Genomic DNA, 16,153 nt, shown 5'->3' on the forward strand with positions numbered 1-16,153 from the left:
GTTGGAGGATTTGAGCTACAGGGAGAGGTTGAATAGACTGAGGCTGTTTTCCCTGGACCGTCGGAGGCTGAGGGGTGACCTTACAGAGGTTTATAAAATCATGAGGGGCATAGATAGGGTAAATAGGCAAAGTCTTTTCCCTGGAATGGGGGAGTCCAGAACTCGAGGGCATAGGTTTAAGGTGAGAGGGGAAAGATATAAAAGAGACCTAAGGGGCAACCTTTTCATGCAGTGGGTGGTACGTGTATGGAATGAGCTGCCAGAGGAAGTGGTGGGGGTTAGTACAATTGCAATATTTAAAAGGCATCTGGGTGGGTATATGAAGAGGAAGGGTTTGGAGGGATATGGGCCGGGTACTGGCAGGTGGGACTAGATTGTGTTGGGATATCTGGTTGGCATGGACGGGTTGGACCGAAGGGTCTGTTTCCGTGCTGTACCTCTCTGTGACTCTATGCCTTCCTGCAGCTCACTTTGCATAAACTAACATTGTTCATCGACTTCCTAAAACTCAGTGAAGAGTTGGCAAAGATGCAGAGATCACTCAAAACCCTGAATAAATGAGTGAAACAAAAACTGAAACTGCTGGAAAAGCTCAGCAGGTCGGGCAGCACCTGTGGAGAGAAATCAGAGTTAAAGTTTTGGGCCCAGTGACACTTGCTCAGAACTGGACTCAAAACGTTAACTCTGATTTCTCTCCAGATGCTGCCAGACCTGCTGAGCTTTTCCAGCAATTTCTGTTTTTGGTTATGAGTTACAGCTCTTTTTAATAAATGGAGTGATTTCTTTTGCACCCGTACATAAAACTCATGGCAGGTTAATCCTGGAACGTGCAACAAGAATGTCCCAATCGTGTTGTTCCATCCTGTATAGATCTTCAGAAAATCCAGCACAAAAGTAGATGAACTTCTCAAATGCAGTGTCTGGTTTGAATGAGGAACTTGAATCCCCAAATGTCTCCAACTGCATTTTACTTGTGCACATTCTCCATTGCCAGATCAGTGTCAGGTTTAACACCATGGAATTTTAATGTCTATTTAAAGATCTCATAGAAGGTTGGAATTTTTTTTACAAATGTTTATAAAAATGAGCTTAAACATCAGCATTAAGCGTAGTTAAAATCTTCCACACCAGCTACATACCTGGGTCGGCCACTCAAGGTTTCCACATACAGCTATCTATACTCACCAACTGCATTAACACAGAGAGAGACGGAAGGAGAGAGAGAGAGAGAGAGAGAGAGAGAGAGAGAGAGAGAGAGAGAGAGAAAGAAAGAGAGAGAGAGAGAGAGAGAGAGAGAGAGAGAGAGAGAGACAGAGAGAGACAGGAGAGAGAGAGAGAGAGAGAGAGAGAGAGACAGAAGGAGAGAGAGAGACAGAAGGAGAGAGAGAGAGAGAGACAGAAGGAGAGAGGTGTAAGGGAGAGAATGGTCACTGAACTCAGTGAATCTATGAGGTGATGTCCCAATCCAACTGAACCCACTTCTGCCAGTTCAGGACTGAGTCTTTTATCAGTCACTCTCGCTGCCACTTCCCTCATTTTCACTTGAATCTGTACCCTGTTCGCTGCCACTCTGTGCACCATGCTGGTTCTCATTGTCAGACTGCTCGCTGCCACTGTTGGATGCACTCCTGCTGTGGCTCCTGCGCTCTTCCTCCTCGCTGTGCTGCTCGTCATCACTGCCACTCTCCTCTTGGCCACTCTCATTCGGTTGGTCCTCATTGTCACTGTCATCATCACTGCCGAAGATCTCCTCCTCGTCCCGGGCCTCGCGGGCCTGTCGATCATCCCCACTATTACTCTCCACGTCGCTGCCGCTCTTGTTGCTAGCTTTATCCTCTTTGTCCTCTTCCCGTTCACTTTCACTGCCAGAGTGCTCGTCCGCACTGTCTGCCTTCTCACTGCCACTCTCTTTCTCTTTTTCATCTTCTAAAAAAGGGAGAAAAAAAGATTTGCATTTATACATTGCTTTTCATGACAACCAGACATCGTGAAGTGCTTCACAACCACTGAAGTAGTTTTGAAGTACAAACAGCAACGTGATAATGACCACATAATCTGTTTCTGTATTGCTGATCATAGATTGCCGGTAGGCCATTTGACCCATCAAGTCCATACTAACCCTCCGGAGACCAACCCACCCACATCCAACTCCCTATCCTATTTTGGTACCGCTGCGTTTCCCATGGCCAATCCACCTAACCTACTTACTTTTGGATTGTGGGAGGAAACTGGAGCACCTGGAGGAAACCCAGACAGACACCGGGCAAACTCCACACATACAGTCACCAGAGGGTGGAATCAAATCCAGGGCTCTGGTACTGTGACACTGCAGTGCTAATTGCTGAGCCACCATGCTGGGCCCTGATGGAGGGTTAAATATTGGTAATGGCCAGAGGGACAACACCCCTGCCTTTCTTCATAGGCTGCAGTTTAATGTCTCAGGTGAAAGATGGCATCTTGATAACAGTGATACACAGCACTACAGCATCAGCTCTGATTTTGCACTCAAGCCCTGCAATGGGATTTGAACCTGGAAACTTGAGTCAAGAGTTGCCAATTGAGACATGACAGGCAAAGAATCAGTCAGGCAGAGTTCAGACCTCATGACAAGACATCATCTTCCCCCACTGAGCACAGGTAATGATTCCTGCAGAGTCAGAGTTTAATAGTCCCCATAGATGCTTGAAGGATTGGGTCATTTGAATAACTACTTAGTCTTAGAGATGGTGAAACTACCACTGACTGTTGTAGAAACCTACCTGGTTTTGTAATGTCTTTAAGGGAAGGAGATCTGCCGTCCTGACCTGCATGCACTACCAGATCCACAGCGACACAGTCAACTCTTAACTCTCCTCTGAAATGGTTTAGTAAGCTGCACTGCTGGGGCAATTAGGATAGGCAGCAAATGTTGGCTTGACCAGCAATGCCCATTTGCCATTAACAATTACTTTTAAAAAAAACCCTCAGGGAAGGAGGGGATAAGAGAGTCACGTAAACTCCGGCACTGGGCTGGCATCAGGCACTAGAGGCTTGGGGCAGGGGAAAGAAAAAACAACCCAGCCTTGGGCCATTAATGGGAAACATGGCAAATGGAATGGAGGCAACAGTAAGGTCACACAGTCAACGCTGGACAACTTCAATGGAGTGCAGGGAGAAGAGTAGTGATGAGTTAATTACAAACCATGGGATTAGCTGAGACAAGTTATTACCAACACACCATGTGAGGCATCAGCACCAAATCTTTATCCTGCCCTTAACCAACACATCCTTTCCAATTTTATGGTCACCATGCTTCAGGAAGGATGGGAAGATCTTTTGGGGGGGGCGGGGTGTGAAAAGAGGAGAGTTACCAGAATGGCTCCAAAGTTGAAAGTCCAGAACTAGAGGGCTGGTACAATTGCAACATTTAAGATGCATTTGGATAGGTATATGAATAGGAAGGGTTGAGAGGGATATGGGCTGGGTGCTGGCAGGTGGGACTAAATTGGGTTGGGATACCTGGTCGGCATGGACGGGTTGGACCGAAGGGTCTGTTTCCATGCTGTACTTCTCGATGACTCTATATTCTCCTTAGACCAAAGGCATTTGAGGGAAGGTCAGACAGAAGTGTGGGGGATTAAGACAAGCTTTGATAAGGTAGATACAGGAAAGCTGTTTGCATTGGCTAATGACACAATGGTGAGAGGACACAGATTTCAGATATTGGGCAAAATATACTGGGAGGGATGTGTGGAGAAAAACTTCATTTAAACACAAAGAATGAAGTTTGAGATGATCATGATTGATCAGGAAATGTGATGCATGCAGGAGTGATAATATACAAGGTGAGTTGACGGGGGTAGGTGATGGGACTGACAGGAGAAAGTTGTAAAGACTTGTAGAATGAACATCTGGATCACAACAGCTTTTTCGATACTTCCTAATTTTTATTAACAGAGCTGCAGAAAGGCCAAACTAGGAGCGAGCAATGAAGCAGAGTTGGGTGGGTGTGGTTGAACTGGTTTGGCAGGGATGGGAGTGGGAAGATTGGCTGTATGTTCACTTGTCAATATGAGGAAACTCAAGCTGGACAAATGTTGTTACCTGATCCTGGGATCTCTGTCCCTTGTTCCATTTCCTCTTCATCCTCTGGCTCGTGATTCTCCAGTTGAGCCCGCCTGGCTTCCTGTATGGGAACAGGACAAAAGCTATTCAGGTAACAATCAATGGCGCTAAGATTCTACATTATCCCTACCAGCTGTCACTGCCCCAGCCTAGCAGAAGCCTCCAGCTATTAATTAACACTGCTTTGATTTTATAGGTTTCACTGATATCACTACAAATTAATATATATGCAAATATTAAAGCACCGAAGAAGTCATCTAGATTAGATTAATTACTTAGTGTGGAAACAGGCCCTTCGGCCCAACAAGTCCACACTGTCCCTCTGAAGAGCAACCCACTCAGATCCATTCCCCTACATTTACCCCTTCACCTAACACTACAGGCAACTTAACATGGCCAATTCACCTAACCTGCACGTTTTTGGACTGTGGGAGGAAACCCACGCAGACACAGGGAGAATGTGCAAACTCCACACAGACAATTGCCCAAGACGGGAATTGAACCCAGGTCTCTGGCACTGTGAGATAGCAGTGCTAACCACTGAGCCACCGTGCTGCCCACGACTAGTCCACATCAATGTTTGCCCTCAACATACATTGGCCCATCCTATTCCCGTATGCCTTTGTTCTTCAACCACCTGTCCAACACGTCTGAAATGCTGAAGCTCTCTCTCTCTCTGTCTCCATCTATCTACCACTCGTTCTGCAGCCCCTCCAGACCCCATCATCAACATCTAGACCATTGTTCCCCAGCTACAATCAGTTCTAAAGAAGGACCACTCGACTCAAAATGTTAACTAGGTAAAAACATGGACTGCAGATGCTGGAAACCACAGTCTAGATCAGAGTGGTGCTGGAAAAGCACAGCAGGTCAGGCAGCATCCGACGATTCGGGCAGGAGCCCTTCATCAGGAATCCATCTGCAGTCCTCACGTTTGCCCTGATGTATGAAGTATGACTGGATCACCTATGCTTGTACTCACTGGAATTTACAAAAATGAGGTGGGGGTGGGGGGGGGAGTCTCAGATACATAAAGTCCTGATGGGACTGCACAGGTTAAATGTGGAAAGAATGTTTCTGATTTTGGGGGAGGTCCAGAACTCGGGGTTACAGTCTAAGAGTAAGAGAGTTGTGAACCTGTGGAATTCTCTCCCATTAGAAGATGTTGGGGCCGGTTCATTAGATATATTTAAGAGGGAGCTGGACGTGGCCCTCGCAGTTAAAGGGATCGTGGGATATGAAGAGGAAGTGGGAATGGGATACTGAAATTGCGTACTCAGCCATGATCATATTGACTGATGGTACAGGCACGAAGGGCTGAATGGCCTACTCCTGCACCGATTTTCTCTGCTTCTGTAGGAGGAGTGCTGCAGACAGACTGGTCTCAAGGATGCAGGGTCACCCATCTGTTACCTTTCAACACAGCCTTCGCAACCTGTTGAATCATACCTCATGACGGTGTACATGGGAGGACAGATGAGGAGAGTGTATCCACCAAGAGGAAATCCCACTTTCACTGAAGATATATAGTCTGCAGTTTCTTGCAGACCTCCATCCTCTCTATGTTCACTATACTGTGATGGCAGTCTACTTTTTTTTTGTTGAAAAACAGTCTCTGGTTTCCCAATCTAATTGGGGATGGCCAACCATTCCAGAACAAAAAACTGAACCTAATAACGAAGCCACGTCACTCGCATCAATGAAAATGACCCACGTGCAGGAACTGGCAGGGAACCTCAGGCTACAAATATTTCAAAACTTCTACAGAGGAACCTGGATTATCCGGTAAGATTGCAAGGTCCCGATGCTCGGCTCCGGGATACGATTATCCGGAATTTGATTAACCGATCGAAATACTCCCCGCCCGTGTCCTTTGGATAATCGAGGTTCCCCTGTATTGTATTTCAGAACAGCCAGCAGCTTCACCCACCTGTGCCTCCAGCTCCTTCTCATTCATGTCTCGGTGCTTTACCACAAGCACTGCGTTGGTGTTTGACTGAACTCCGTGACCTCCCTTTGCACGCCGCTTGCTCAGACGTACTCTATGGAAACAGATAAAGCAGTTAGCTAGCTGGTTGTTGCAGGGTGTTAACGCTCCCCACACAAGATGCTGCAAATCAACTGGGAAGACAGTCGCACTGACGCCTGGGCCCTCGACCAGACCGACATTCCCATCATCCAAGCACGAACCATCCTTGATCGGTTGCTATGGGCTGGTTGCGTCGGCCGCATGACCGACACGAGACTCCCCAAGCAGAGGCTCTACTCCCAGCTTTGAGATGGCGGGCGAGTGGATGCAGGAAACGCTTCAGGGATCTCCTCAAGATCTCACTGGTCAAGTGCAGCGTTCCCACGGACACTTGGAAATCAATGGTCAAAGACCGTCCAAAGTGGAGGAGGAACACCTGGGAAGGCGTCGAGAATTTCGAGACTTGTTGCTGGGAGTAAGCGGAAGCCAGGCTAAAAGACCATAAGGAGCACGCTGCCAGGCCAACACCCCACCCACCCCTTCCTGTGAACACCTTCTGCCCCAAGCGTAGCAGAGTCTGTGGAAGCCACATCGGCCTGTCCACCACAGACTCAGCCAGAGTGTGGAAGATGGTCATCCTTGTCTGTGAGGAATTGCCAATGATGATGAGTTGCAGGTACAGGTTACAATGTGAACGGTATCTCGCCCATGAAATGACTTTAGCACAGAGAACACGTGTGTAAAGGAGAACAGGAGGGAGCCAAAGACCAAGTCATGGGAGAGGAGGATGGTGCCTACTCCAAAACAGATTACAGTGGAACCTGTGCAAGGCAAGTGCAATTTCATGGAAAAAGCACTGGGAAAAGGTATGAGATGGAGAGCTTAAATGGCAGCCCCCTGCATCTGGCAAGGTTAGAGGGCAACTCCTTGTTGCTGGTACGGTCAAGTCTGGATTGGATTGGGGGTATTGACATGCCTGAAGACAGTGAAAGGAGGCAGTCGGAATGAATGACGAGATGAGGAGGGGCTCCTTTGATGAGGAGTTCCTATGTATATGGGCTCTGTGAGGGATGAGCGAATGACCATTACCTGAGGTAGTGGTCAGGGACGGAGATGTGAGTAAATTAACAAAAGGTGCCTGCTGCTGCATTCTGGGATAGATGTCAACTCAGTGTCTGGCTGTGACACTGCCAACTCTCAGCTCACCTGGTCTCAAGTTCATTGTAGTAAACTCCATCACCATCTCGGAAGATAAAGAAATAGTTTTCCTCATATCCTTTACTGGCTTTGTTCTTTACATTCCAGTTATACTCTCTGGATATTTTGTATTCATACCTGAAAAAGCAGAAACTCTCTGAGTTTGGGACACAGGGTCACCTTACCTCACATCCATACACTTAGTGTTGCACACCGTAAATAACCCCATGCTGTGCCTGCTCTCAGAGTGTCAGATGGGGATAGTAAAGAGAGAACCAACACGGTCTGGGAATGGTTCAATCAGCCACTTATGTATTTCAACACCCTCTGTATAAAAGTGTACTCAAAATCAATACAGGGCCAAGCTCACCTTAAGTAATTTCCTCATTTTCAGAATTTGCATTGTTTGAATTTGATGTAAAGTCTTACGGTGAATTCTAACCACAAGAACACGCCACCTGATGGATCATACAACGAGGGTTGCAGAAAAAGGCGACAGTGCAGGATAATGTTTTGGATAACAATAACCCAGGGGGTGACAGGAAGAAACAGAGCACACAAAAATATACATACACCAGCAAACAACGCCAGAGAAGGCGAAAACAGCGCAAAGACAGAATTCAAGACTTCTTTTTCTCAGAATGCTCACAGCACTAGGGGGAAGGCATTATTATTAGACTATTAATTCAGAGACCCAGATAATGTTCTGGGCACCCGGGTTCAAATCTGAATGTGGAATTATAGTTCAATTTTTTAAAAAAGTCTAGAATTAAGAGTCTAATGACAACCATGAAATCATTACCAATTGCTGGAAAAATCCATCTCGTTCACTAATGTCCTTTAGGGAGGGAAATTGCCACCTTTATCCGGTCTGGCCTACATGTGACTCCAGACCCACAACGATCTGGTAACTCTTAACTGCCCTCCGGGCTATTATGGATGGGCAATAAATGCTGCCTAGCCAGTGACCCTCTCATCCATCAATGAATAAAGAAAAAAATATGGATGGGTTAGACTGTGGTGTAACTGGTCTAGTAATCCTGAACCCCAGGCCAAGATTCTGTAGATGAGAATTTGAGTCCCACTTTGGGGGATGATGACATTTGAGTTAATTTTTAAAAAGCTGAAATTAAAAGTTAGTTTAATGGCAACCATTGTTAACTGTCGTAAAAACCTATCTGATTTAACTGATGCCCTTTAGCGACGGAAATCCAGTAACCCAATATGTGACTCCAGACCCACAATGAAATGTAGTTGACTCTTAACTACTGAAGTTGACGCAATAGGGTACCAGGGTGTGGGCCACAAATGCCAGCTTTGCCAGTGACTGAAATCAGTACAATAGTGAAAAATGATGCCAATTCACAAGGTAGAAACAGTTTCAGTGGAGATCAGAAATTACAAAGGAACAAAATTACTGGCAGAAGTAACATATATACCCCTTAACAGTACCTAAAGACTATGACAGGGTATACCAGAGATTTGTAAGAAATATATTGCAATAATCATGATTTTCACATGAATTAGACAAATCAAATTGGCAAAGGTAGTTGCAAAGTTAAATGCATAGGATACATTCGGAATGATATCTTAAGTGATGAACATATAGAATATATTATTATTTTAGAAGCTGGGCTCTAACACAGTTTTTTTTTAGTTCTGTGAAGACGTTATTTTTCAAGGGAATTTACTTAGATATGGGTGAAAACAGCATTTTCCAAAAATCATGTGACTTAAGCTAACTGGCGAGATACTTGCTGAAATGTTCACTAAGTTAACCTTTTATGACAGAGAGAGAGAGAGAGAAAGAGAGAGAGAGAGAGAGAGAGAGAGAGAGAAAAAGAGAAAGAGAGATGGAGAGGCAAGAGGAGATTTACTTAAGCAGACTCATGCAGCAGATGTGCTGTTTAGCAGCTTTAAAGCTGTCAGAGTAATTGGTAAAACCCTAACTTTCTTCCTTTTAGTTCAATGAGAGAGGTCATTGAGTTAACCCGTATTAGTGTGTCTTGGGGGAGAGACTAAAAGAATCACATCTGCTGCGGGAAGTTGGTGGAAAGAAACACTCAGGTTGTAAGCAAGAAATGAAAGAGTGAAGATGGGTGATACTTCATTGGGGTGGAGTATCTTTCAGGGTATTGCTGGGGAAAAAAACAATTGATTATTTTTCTGTTTGCTGCTTATGATAAGTTCTTTCTAAACTGTTTTAAAAATATAGCTGTGTTGTTTTTTCTATTGTTTAGGGTAAATGAACTTTTATGCTTTAAAATACTTTGGTAGCCTCTTGTAAATATATTCAGTGACAGACTATGAATGCAGAAAAAATTGCAAAAATGAAACTTATGATGTACCAAGCTAGGTTTCCCTCCAGGACACTCCTTGCTCAGTATTATCATCAGCTAAGATCATAACACTTCGAACAATACATCTTGGGATCAAACATTTGGACCTGGTAATGTGTAATGAGACAGGGAGAGTTAAAGACTATTAGTAAAGAATTCTCAAGTTAAGAGTGATTATAACATGATTGAATTTCACATCCAGTTTAAGTGTGAGAAGTATGGGTCCAAACTAGCATATTAAAGTTAAGTAAAGGCAATTGCAAGGTATGAAGGTAGCTTTTTAAAGTCAACTGGGTAAATAGATTATAAGTAAAATAGCAGAAAGCAGTGGCAGACATTTAGGTAGATACTGCATAACTTTCAACAATAATACACCTCATAGAGGACAAACACTTTACTGGAAAGGAAATTAAGGGTGACATCAACTGAAATGCTACAAAGCATGGTGGTAAGCCAGAAAACTGGGAAACATTTAGAAACCAGCAAAGGAATCACAAACAAAACAAAGAGAGATGGAAGAATTGAAAACCAGTAAGACATGTAAAAAGACAATAAAAGCTATAAGTATTTACAGAGCAGCTAGTTATTATTGGCCCCCAAAAGAATGAGACTGAGGAATTAACAATGGGAAACAAAGCAAGGACAGAGGTTTAAATAATTATTTCATATCTGTCTAAACTGTAGAAGATTGTATGGACGGAGTTTTATGTTGCATCTAATCTGTGCTGTACGGGAAATACTTAAATCAGCCACTTATTTATTTCAACACCCTCTGTCTAAAAACTGCTCAAATCAACACAGACTGTACTTCAGACTAGGGGATTTCCTCATCTTGAAAATTCTCTTGCGGCATTCAGCGTGTATCTTTACTGTAAATTCTAAGCACAAAAACAGAAAGACCGGCTGTCTTACACATCCTCGGGCATGTAGTCAATGCATTCCTCGTTATCTCTCTTCCTTTTCCTTATGGTTTCCTCATTTGGCAGGAAGTAAGCAACAAATTGGTTTCCTTCCTCATCCATCATACCTCTGGGGAGAGAGAAGAAGAGTTACATTTTAGCCTGAACCACATGGAACTTTCCAATTTAACATTGAAGTCAAGAGCTCAAAACTCATAATCACTGCCTATATTGTCCTAGGTTGATAATTTTGTTACTTACCATTTACACCTCCTCAGAATAAACCATTAATTTCCTTAAGTTGTTCCATGACCATTTCCTTTTGCATTACATCAAGATTATGTTTGTTGGTTAATCTTCACTGTAACTCATACCACCACCTAGATGTCTGGCTGCTGCCTTCACAACAACATGGGAGGTGAAAGGTCAAGGGGGAGCGAAGTTGACCAGTCAAGGAGGAGCGAAGGTAGTAGGAGCTGCAGGTGGTGAGATGGGTGAATAAGGCAACAGGGGGTGTGTATGTGCGTGGGACAATGAGAAGGGGCAAGTGAGGTGAGGAGGGCAGAAGGCATGCCAGGGGTGGGGAGGTAAAGGAGAGGGAGTGGTGATGGGGTGTGTGGGAAGAACCAGGAGTAGAAGGCAACAAAGTGGGGCATGATAGATGATGGGAACAAAATAGATGGGAGGGAGGATTTTGGACAGTCGGAGGGGGTTTAAAGGGGGTGGTAGACTAGATGAAAAGGTGTAGGAACAAGCTGTGTTTACCTGTCACACCCTGCCAAGAAAACACTGAGTTCCCTTGTGCTGATCTGGGTAGGTCCCTGAAAATATAGGGTTGAGGTGTGGGTCTGGGTGGGATGCTCTTTGGAGGGTCGGCGTGGACCCGACAGGCTGAATGGCCTGCTTCCACACTGTAGGAATTCAATGAATTTACTCTCTTCCTGATAACCAGTTTAGCTCTTGGAGGAGGCTAAATGGCAACTCCCTCCCACAGACTGTTTCAGAACTACTGGCTGGAACTACCTCATGGTTCAAAGACACATGGTTCCCAAATTCACACTCAATCAAGTCCAGACATTTGCTGTACCAGGCTCACTATCTGGTACTCGTGCACTCCAAGACACTATGTTCGGAAAGAATGCTCTTGATTTGCACCTGAAGGACAGTTTGCACCAGGTAATCTATTTTACAGAATGACCACGCACTCTTAAAATATTACTCAATTAGATTAGATTCCCTACAGTATGGAAACAGGCTCTTCGGCCCAACAAGTCCATACCGAACCTCCGAAGAGTAACTCACCAGACCCATCTGCCTTGTGCAGATAGGGTTTGAATTTGCCCTCTGGAATCTCTTGTTCTGTGGTTCTGGGCGTGGGGAAGTCTGCTGACATTGTCTAGTTTCTTTGGAATCCCATAAACCTCACCTCACAAGCTTGTTTACACTCATCTAATGCCTTTATTCGTTCAACCCACTTTAATGTGATACCACTTTTCCTCATGGCCAAAGATGGTTTCCCAATGTTGTTTCTCAGCCCAGCTCCACCATCATTTGAAAGCCAATTGTTGCATATTAAATAGCTTTAACATGGTATCTTCCAGTTAGAACTCATGAAGCTCAGAGATTCATAGCCTCGATACATTAATACCAACAAGTGCTGCCTCCCTGGCTTTTTCACCATCAGTGGGTCGGAGAACCTCACCTGATCATAGCTTGAGACATCATCTCCACAGCACCTGGGCCGGCAATCTCTTTGGGTGCTGGGTCAGAGTCGAATATGACCTGTGCACACGGGTTAATCCACATCTATGGAAATGAGAAGGAGTTGAAGACTTGAAATCATCCTCTACAAAAATGCTTCTCAAACATTTGTTCTGCTGTGACCCATTTTAAAGCTTCACGCTTGAAAGTTAGAGAGAAAATTAGGTGCCAGGGTTCAAACAGCAAGGATACAGGTGCAGAAAACTGAGACACTTACCTAGCGTAGGTTCCACTGGTGTCAGTGATCATGTCTAAATCACACCCACTGATAGGAGTCCATCTCAAATTAGAGTTTTTGTTGCACAACTGCTATTGCCGCCATAGAGGCAGAAGACAGAAGGTGGTGCAGGAGGGTTGCTTTTCAGACTGGAGGCTTGTGACTTACAGTGTGCCACAAGGACTGGTGCTGGGTCCACTGTTTTTTGTCATTTATGTAAATGAGTTGGACGTGAACTTAGGATATATGGTTAGTAAGCTTGCAGATGACATTGGAGGTGTAGTGGACAGCAAAGAAGATTACCTCAGAGTACAATGGGATCTTGATCAGATGGGCCAATGGTCTGAGAAGTGGCAGATGGAGTTTAATTTAGATAAATGTGAGGTGCTGCATTTTGGAAAGGCAAACCAGGGCAAGACTTATACAGTTAATGGTAAGGTCCTGGGGTGTGCTGCTAAAAAAAAAAAGAGACCTTGGTGTGCAAGTTCTTAGCTCCTTGAAAGTGGAGTCGCAGGTAGATAGGATAGTGAAGGTGGTGTTTGGTATGCTTGCATTTATTGGTCAGTGCATTGAGTATTGGGGTCGGGAGGTCATGTTGCGACTGTACAGGACATTGGTTAGGCCACTATTGGAATATTGCATGCAATTCTGGTCTCCCTGCTATAGGAAGGATGCTGTGAACCTTGGAAGGGTTCAGAAAAGATTAACAAGGATGTTGCCACAGTTGGAGGGTTTGAGCTATAGGGAGAGGCTGAATAGGCTGGTGCTGTTGAACCCAGGTCTCTGGTGCTGTGAGGCAGCAGTGCTGACCACTGTGCCACCGTGCCGCCCATTGTTATTCACTCAATGGGATGTGGGCTTCTTTGGCTAGGGCAGCATTTATTGCCCATCCCTAAATTCCCAGAGAGCAACCACGTTGTTGTGGGTCTGGAGTTACATGGAGGCCAGACCAGGTAACCATGGCAGTTTTCTTCCCTCAAACACATTAGTGAACCAGATGGGTTTTTCCCGACAATCAGCAATGGTTCCATGGTCATCATCAGACCCTTAATTCCAGATTCTTCACTGAGTTCAAATTCTACCGTCTGCCAGGTCCCCAGAACATTTGTTGAGTTTCTGGATGAAAAGTCCAGTGATTATACAACTAGGCCATTGCCTCCCCTAAACTAACACTGTTACCACTCTCTCCTAGACCTTATGATGTAGCAAATATAGATTTTCAAAACATGGCTGGCAAGATTTCTCACAAGAATTTTCTTAGAGAAAAAAAATCATACCAGGGAACAAATGGAAATGTAATTGATTAAACAGACCGTTGGTCATTCAACAAGCAACAGAGTTCATGAAATTAGGTACCACCCATGAATAGCACCAGTCCTAATTCATCTAACTGCTTAGCCCTCTCACCAAAGTCCTGTATCAAACCCAAACTAATCCCTTTGCTCTAGACTCTCCTGACAGCCCTGTCACAATCCAAATTAAACACTGCCCTCCCCCACACCCTCCCCCCTCCCCAACAACTCTAGGCCTATCTGCCACTGCTTCAAATACTTGGCCTTGAGAGATTAACTGAGTTTCAGAAGACAATCAGGAAGATTTCTCTCACAAGAAAGTTGTCCAAGACGTTTGAGCATATGGAACAAGAGGAATCAGAGGTGCAGGAAGAGAAAGCTGGCAGCTTGCCAGAAAAGAGATTATGGGAACGAGGTGCTGCTCGTGAATGGGGATGTGGAGAAGATGTTTTGATGCAGAAACTGGCAGCAACGTGGACCTTGCTGTCTATGAGGGTGGTGGAAGCGGAGACAATTGATTCAAAATGAACTTGGACGGGCACTTGAGAGAAATAAGCTTGTAGGCTCCCCGATCAGAGCAAGGAAATGGGAGCAACAGGTTAGCTTCAGAGTGCTGGCATAAATGTGATGGCCCGAATGGCCTCCTGCTGGGGTGCAGCCGATTCTATGACCCCAGGTGTTGGCCTTAGCCCACATCAGCAACTTGGCTGTTGGCATATGGAGAACAATCTCAAAACGTGTTGATGATGGCTGGCGCCATTTATTATCTGATGATAATCTCCTCCATCTCTCCGGCACACCACTCTGTCAGAGCCAACTGGACAAAGTCTCAAATGGAGATAGGCCACTGGGACACAATAATGTTCCAAGATCATGTGCCAACCATTGGAAAAGCTACATCCACAGCCCTTACCTTAAAATCAGGAAACACAGGCATGACTTCCACAGGGGTAACCCGAGGCTTGCTGTAATGTTGAGTAACCTAGAGAGAGAGAGAGACAACAGAGTAAACAACAAATCACCTCTCTGGCTACAAAGCATTGCTGTTGGGCCATTCATCCCTCAGCTAGAATGTCAGCCCATGAACCAAGGAGTAGAAAGCTCCAAGTTGAACGTTTAACCTGATCTGCCTTCAATAACTGCTGCCATTTGTTGTGACTTGGTTTGGGGGTACCATTTTTATCTGTTCATGGGGTCTGGGTCTTAGTAGCAAGCCCTGCCCTTTACTGCTCTTAAGAAAGAATCAGTGAGCCACGTTCCTGAAGACAATCAAGCAATTACCAGTCAACCGCATTGCTGAGAGTCTAGAAACATGTGAACCAGACCAGGTAAGGACGGCAGATTTCCCTCATTGTAGGACGCATCCCGTGAAAGAATCAAGAAGAAAAAAAATGTTTAGTCCAGTCCTCTAGATCACCAGACCAACAACATCACAATCATGTTTCCATGCTGTACATCTCTATGACTCTTTGTCTCACTCACTCAGGAAACAAACAGTCAACAGATGGTTTATTCCTCCAGGAGAACAACAAGAAGAATATCCTTCACTTCAAAAGCTGCAAATCTTTGGAATGGAGTAAACCAGGGAGGTAGTGAAGGCTTCATCAGCGACTATATTTAACACTGGGATAGACGAATATTCTCACATTTCAGGGAATATAGTTATTTAGGAGACATCGGGAAAGTGAGTTGAAAACCAAGATGAGCCATGATTATAATGTATAGTGGAGCAGGCCTGATGAGCTGAACTCTGTGTTTTTGTGTAACATCCTTTCAGAGATATACAACAAACCCTGTTGTACATGGCACTGTATGAAGTGGCATTCTAGATAGACCAGCAGCAACGATATATCGGAGATACCAGATGTTTACTGTACTATCCCATTCGATTGTGCTGTCCATGTCGTTGGACGGAGACACACACACACACAATCCGATGGTCAATTTAGCACATCTTTGGACTGTAGGAGGAAATTGGAGCACCCTGACAAAACCCACACAAACATGGGGAGAATGTGCAAATTCCACACAGTTGCCAGAGGGTGGAATCAAACCCAGGTTGCTGGCACTGAGGTAACAGTGCTAACTGCTAAGCCAGTGTGCTGCCTTGTCAATTGAAGGTGTGATCAAGAAGGGTCTCTGCTAATAAGGTTTATTTTAGGCAAAGTTGCATTACTATTTAAATGATTTATAGTGTAAATAAAGCATAACATTGATTTGTAGATCCCCTGAATTATGTTTCTATTACTGAATGTGTGTTTTTACATTGATTAAGTAGACTTCTTGATTATGTGGAATATATGATTAATCAGCACACTCCTGGTCCCATAGCTGCTGGTTAATAGTTTGAACACTCTCTTACAGGGAAGGGCTTT

General features: G+C 44.7%; 1 protein-coding gene across 1 annotated transcript in view; it reads right to left on the reverse strand.

Annotated features, from left to right (window-relative positions):
* Positions 1 to 1,001: 1,001 nt before the first annotated feature.
* paf1 (PAF1 homolog, Paf1/RNA polymerase II complex component) overlaps positions 1,002 to 16,153 on the reverse strand; it is a 37,332-nt gene continuing 22,180 nt past the window's right edge. The window contains exons 8-14 of the mRNA XM_072549235.1: positions 14,692 to 14,760; positions 12,211 to 12,314; positions 10,522 to 10,638; positions 7,280 to 7,408; positions 6,035 to 6,146; positions 4,084 to 4,165; positions 1,002 to 1,926 (exon numbers count right to left, since the gene is read on the reverse strand). Of these exons, the coding sequence (XP_072405336.1) occupies positions 1,508 to 1,926; positions 4,084 to 4,165; positions 6,035 to 6,146; positions 7,280 to 7,408; positions 10,522 to 10,638; positions 12,211 to 12,314; positions 14,692 to 14,760 (1,032 nt within the window). The 3' untranslated portion in view covers positions 1,002 to 1,507. The remainder of the gene's footprint in view (positions 1,927 to 4,083; positions 4,166 to 6,034; positions 6,147 to 7,279; positions 7,409 to 10,521; positions 10,639 to 12,210; positions 12,315 to 14,691; positions 14,761 to 16,153) is intronic.

The sequence above is a fragment of the Chiloscyllium punctatum genome, chromosome 29 (genome assembly GCF_047496795.1).
Source record: "Chiloscyllium punctatum isolate Juve2018m chromosome 29, sChiPun1.3, whole genome shotgun sequence".
Taxonomy (NCBI): Eukaryota; Metazoa; Chordata; class Chondrichthyes; order Orectolobiformes; family Hemiscylliidae; genus Chiloscyllium; species Chiloscyllium punctatum.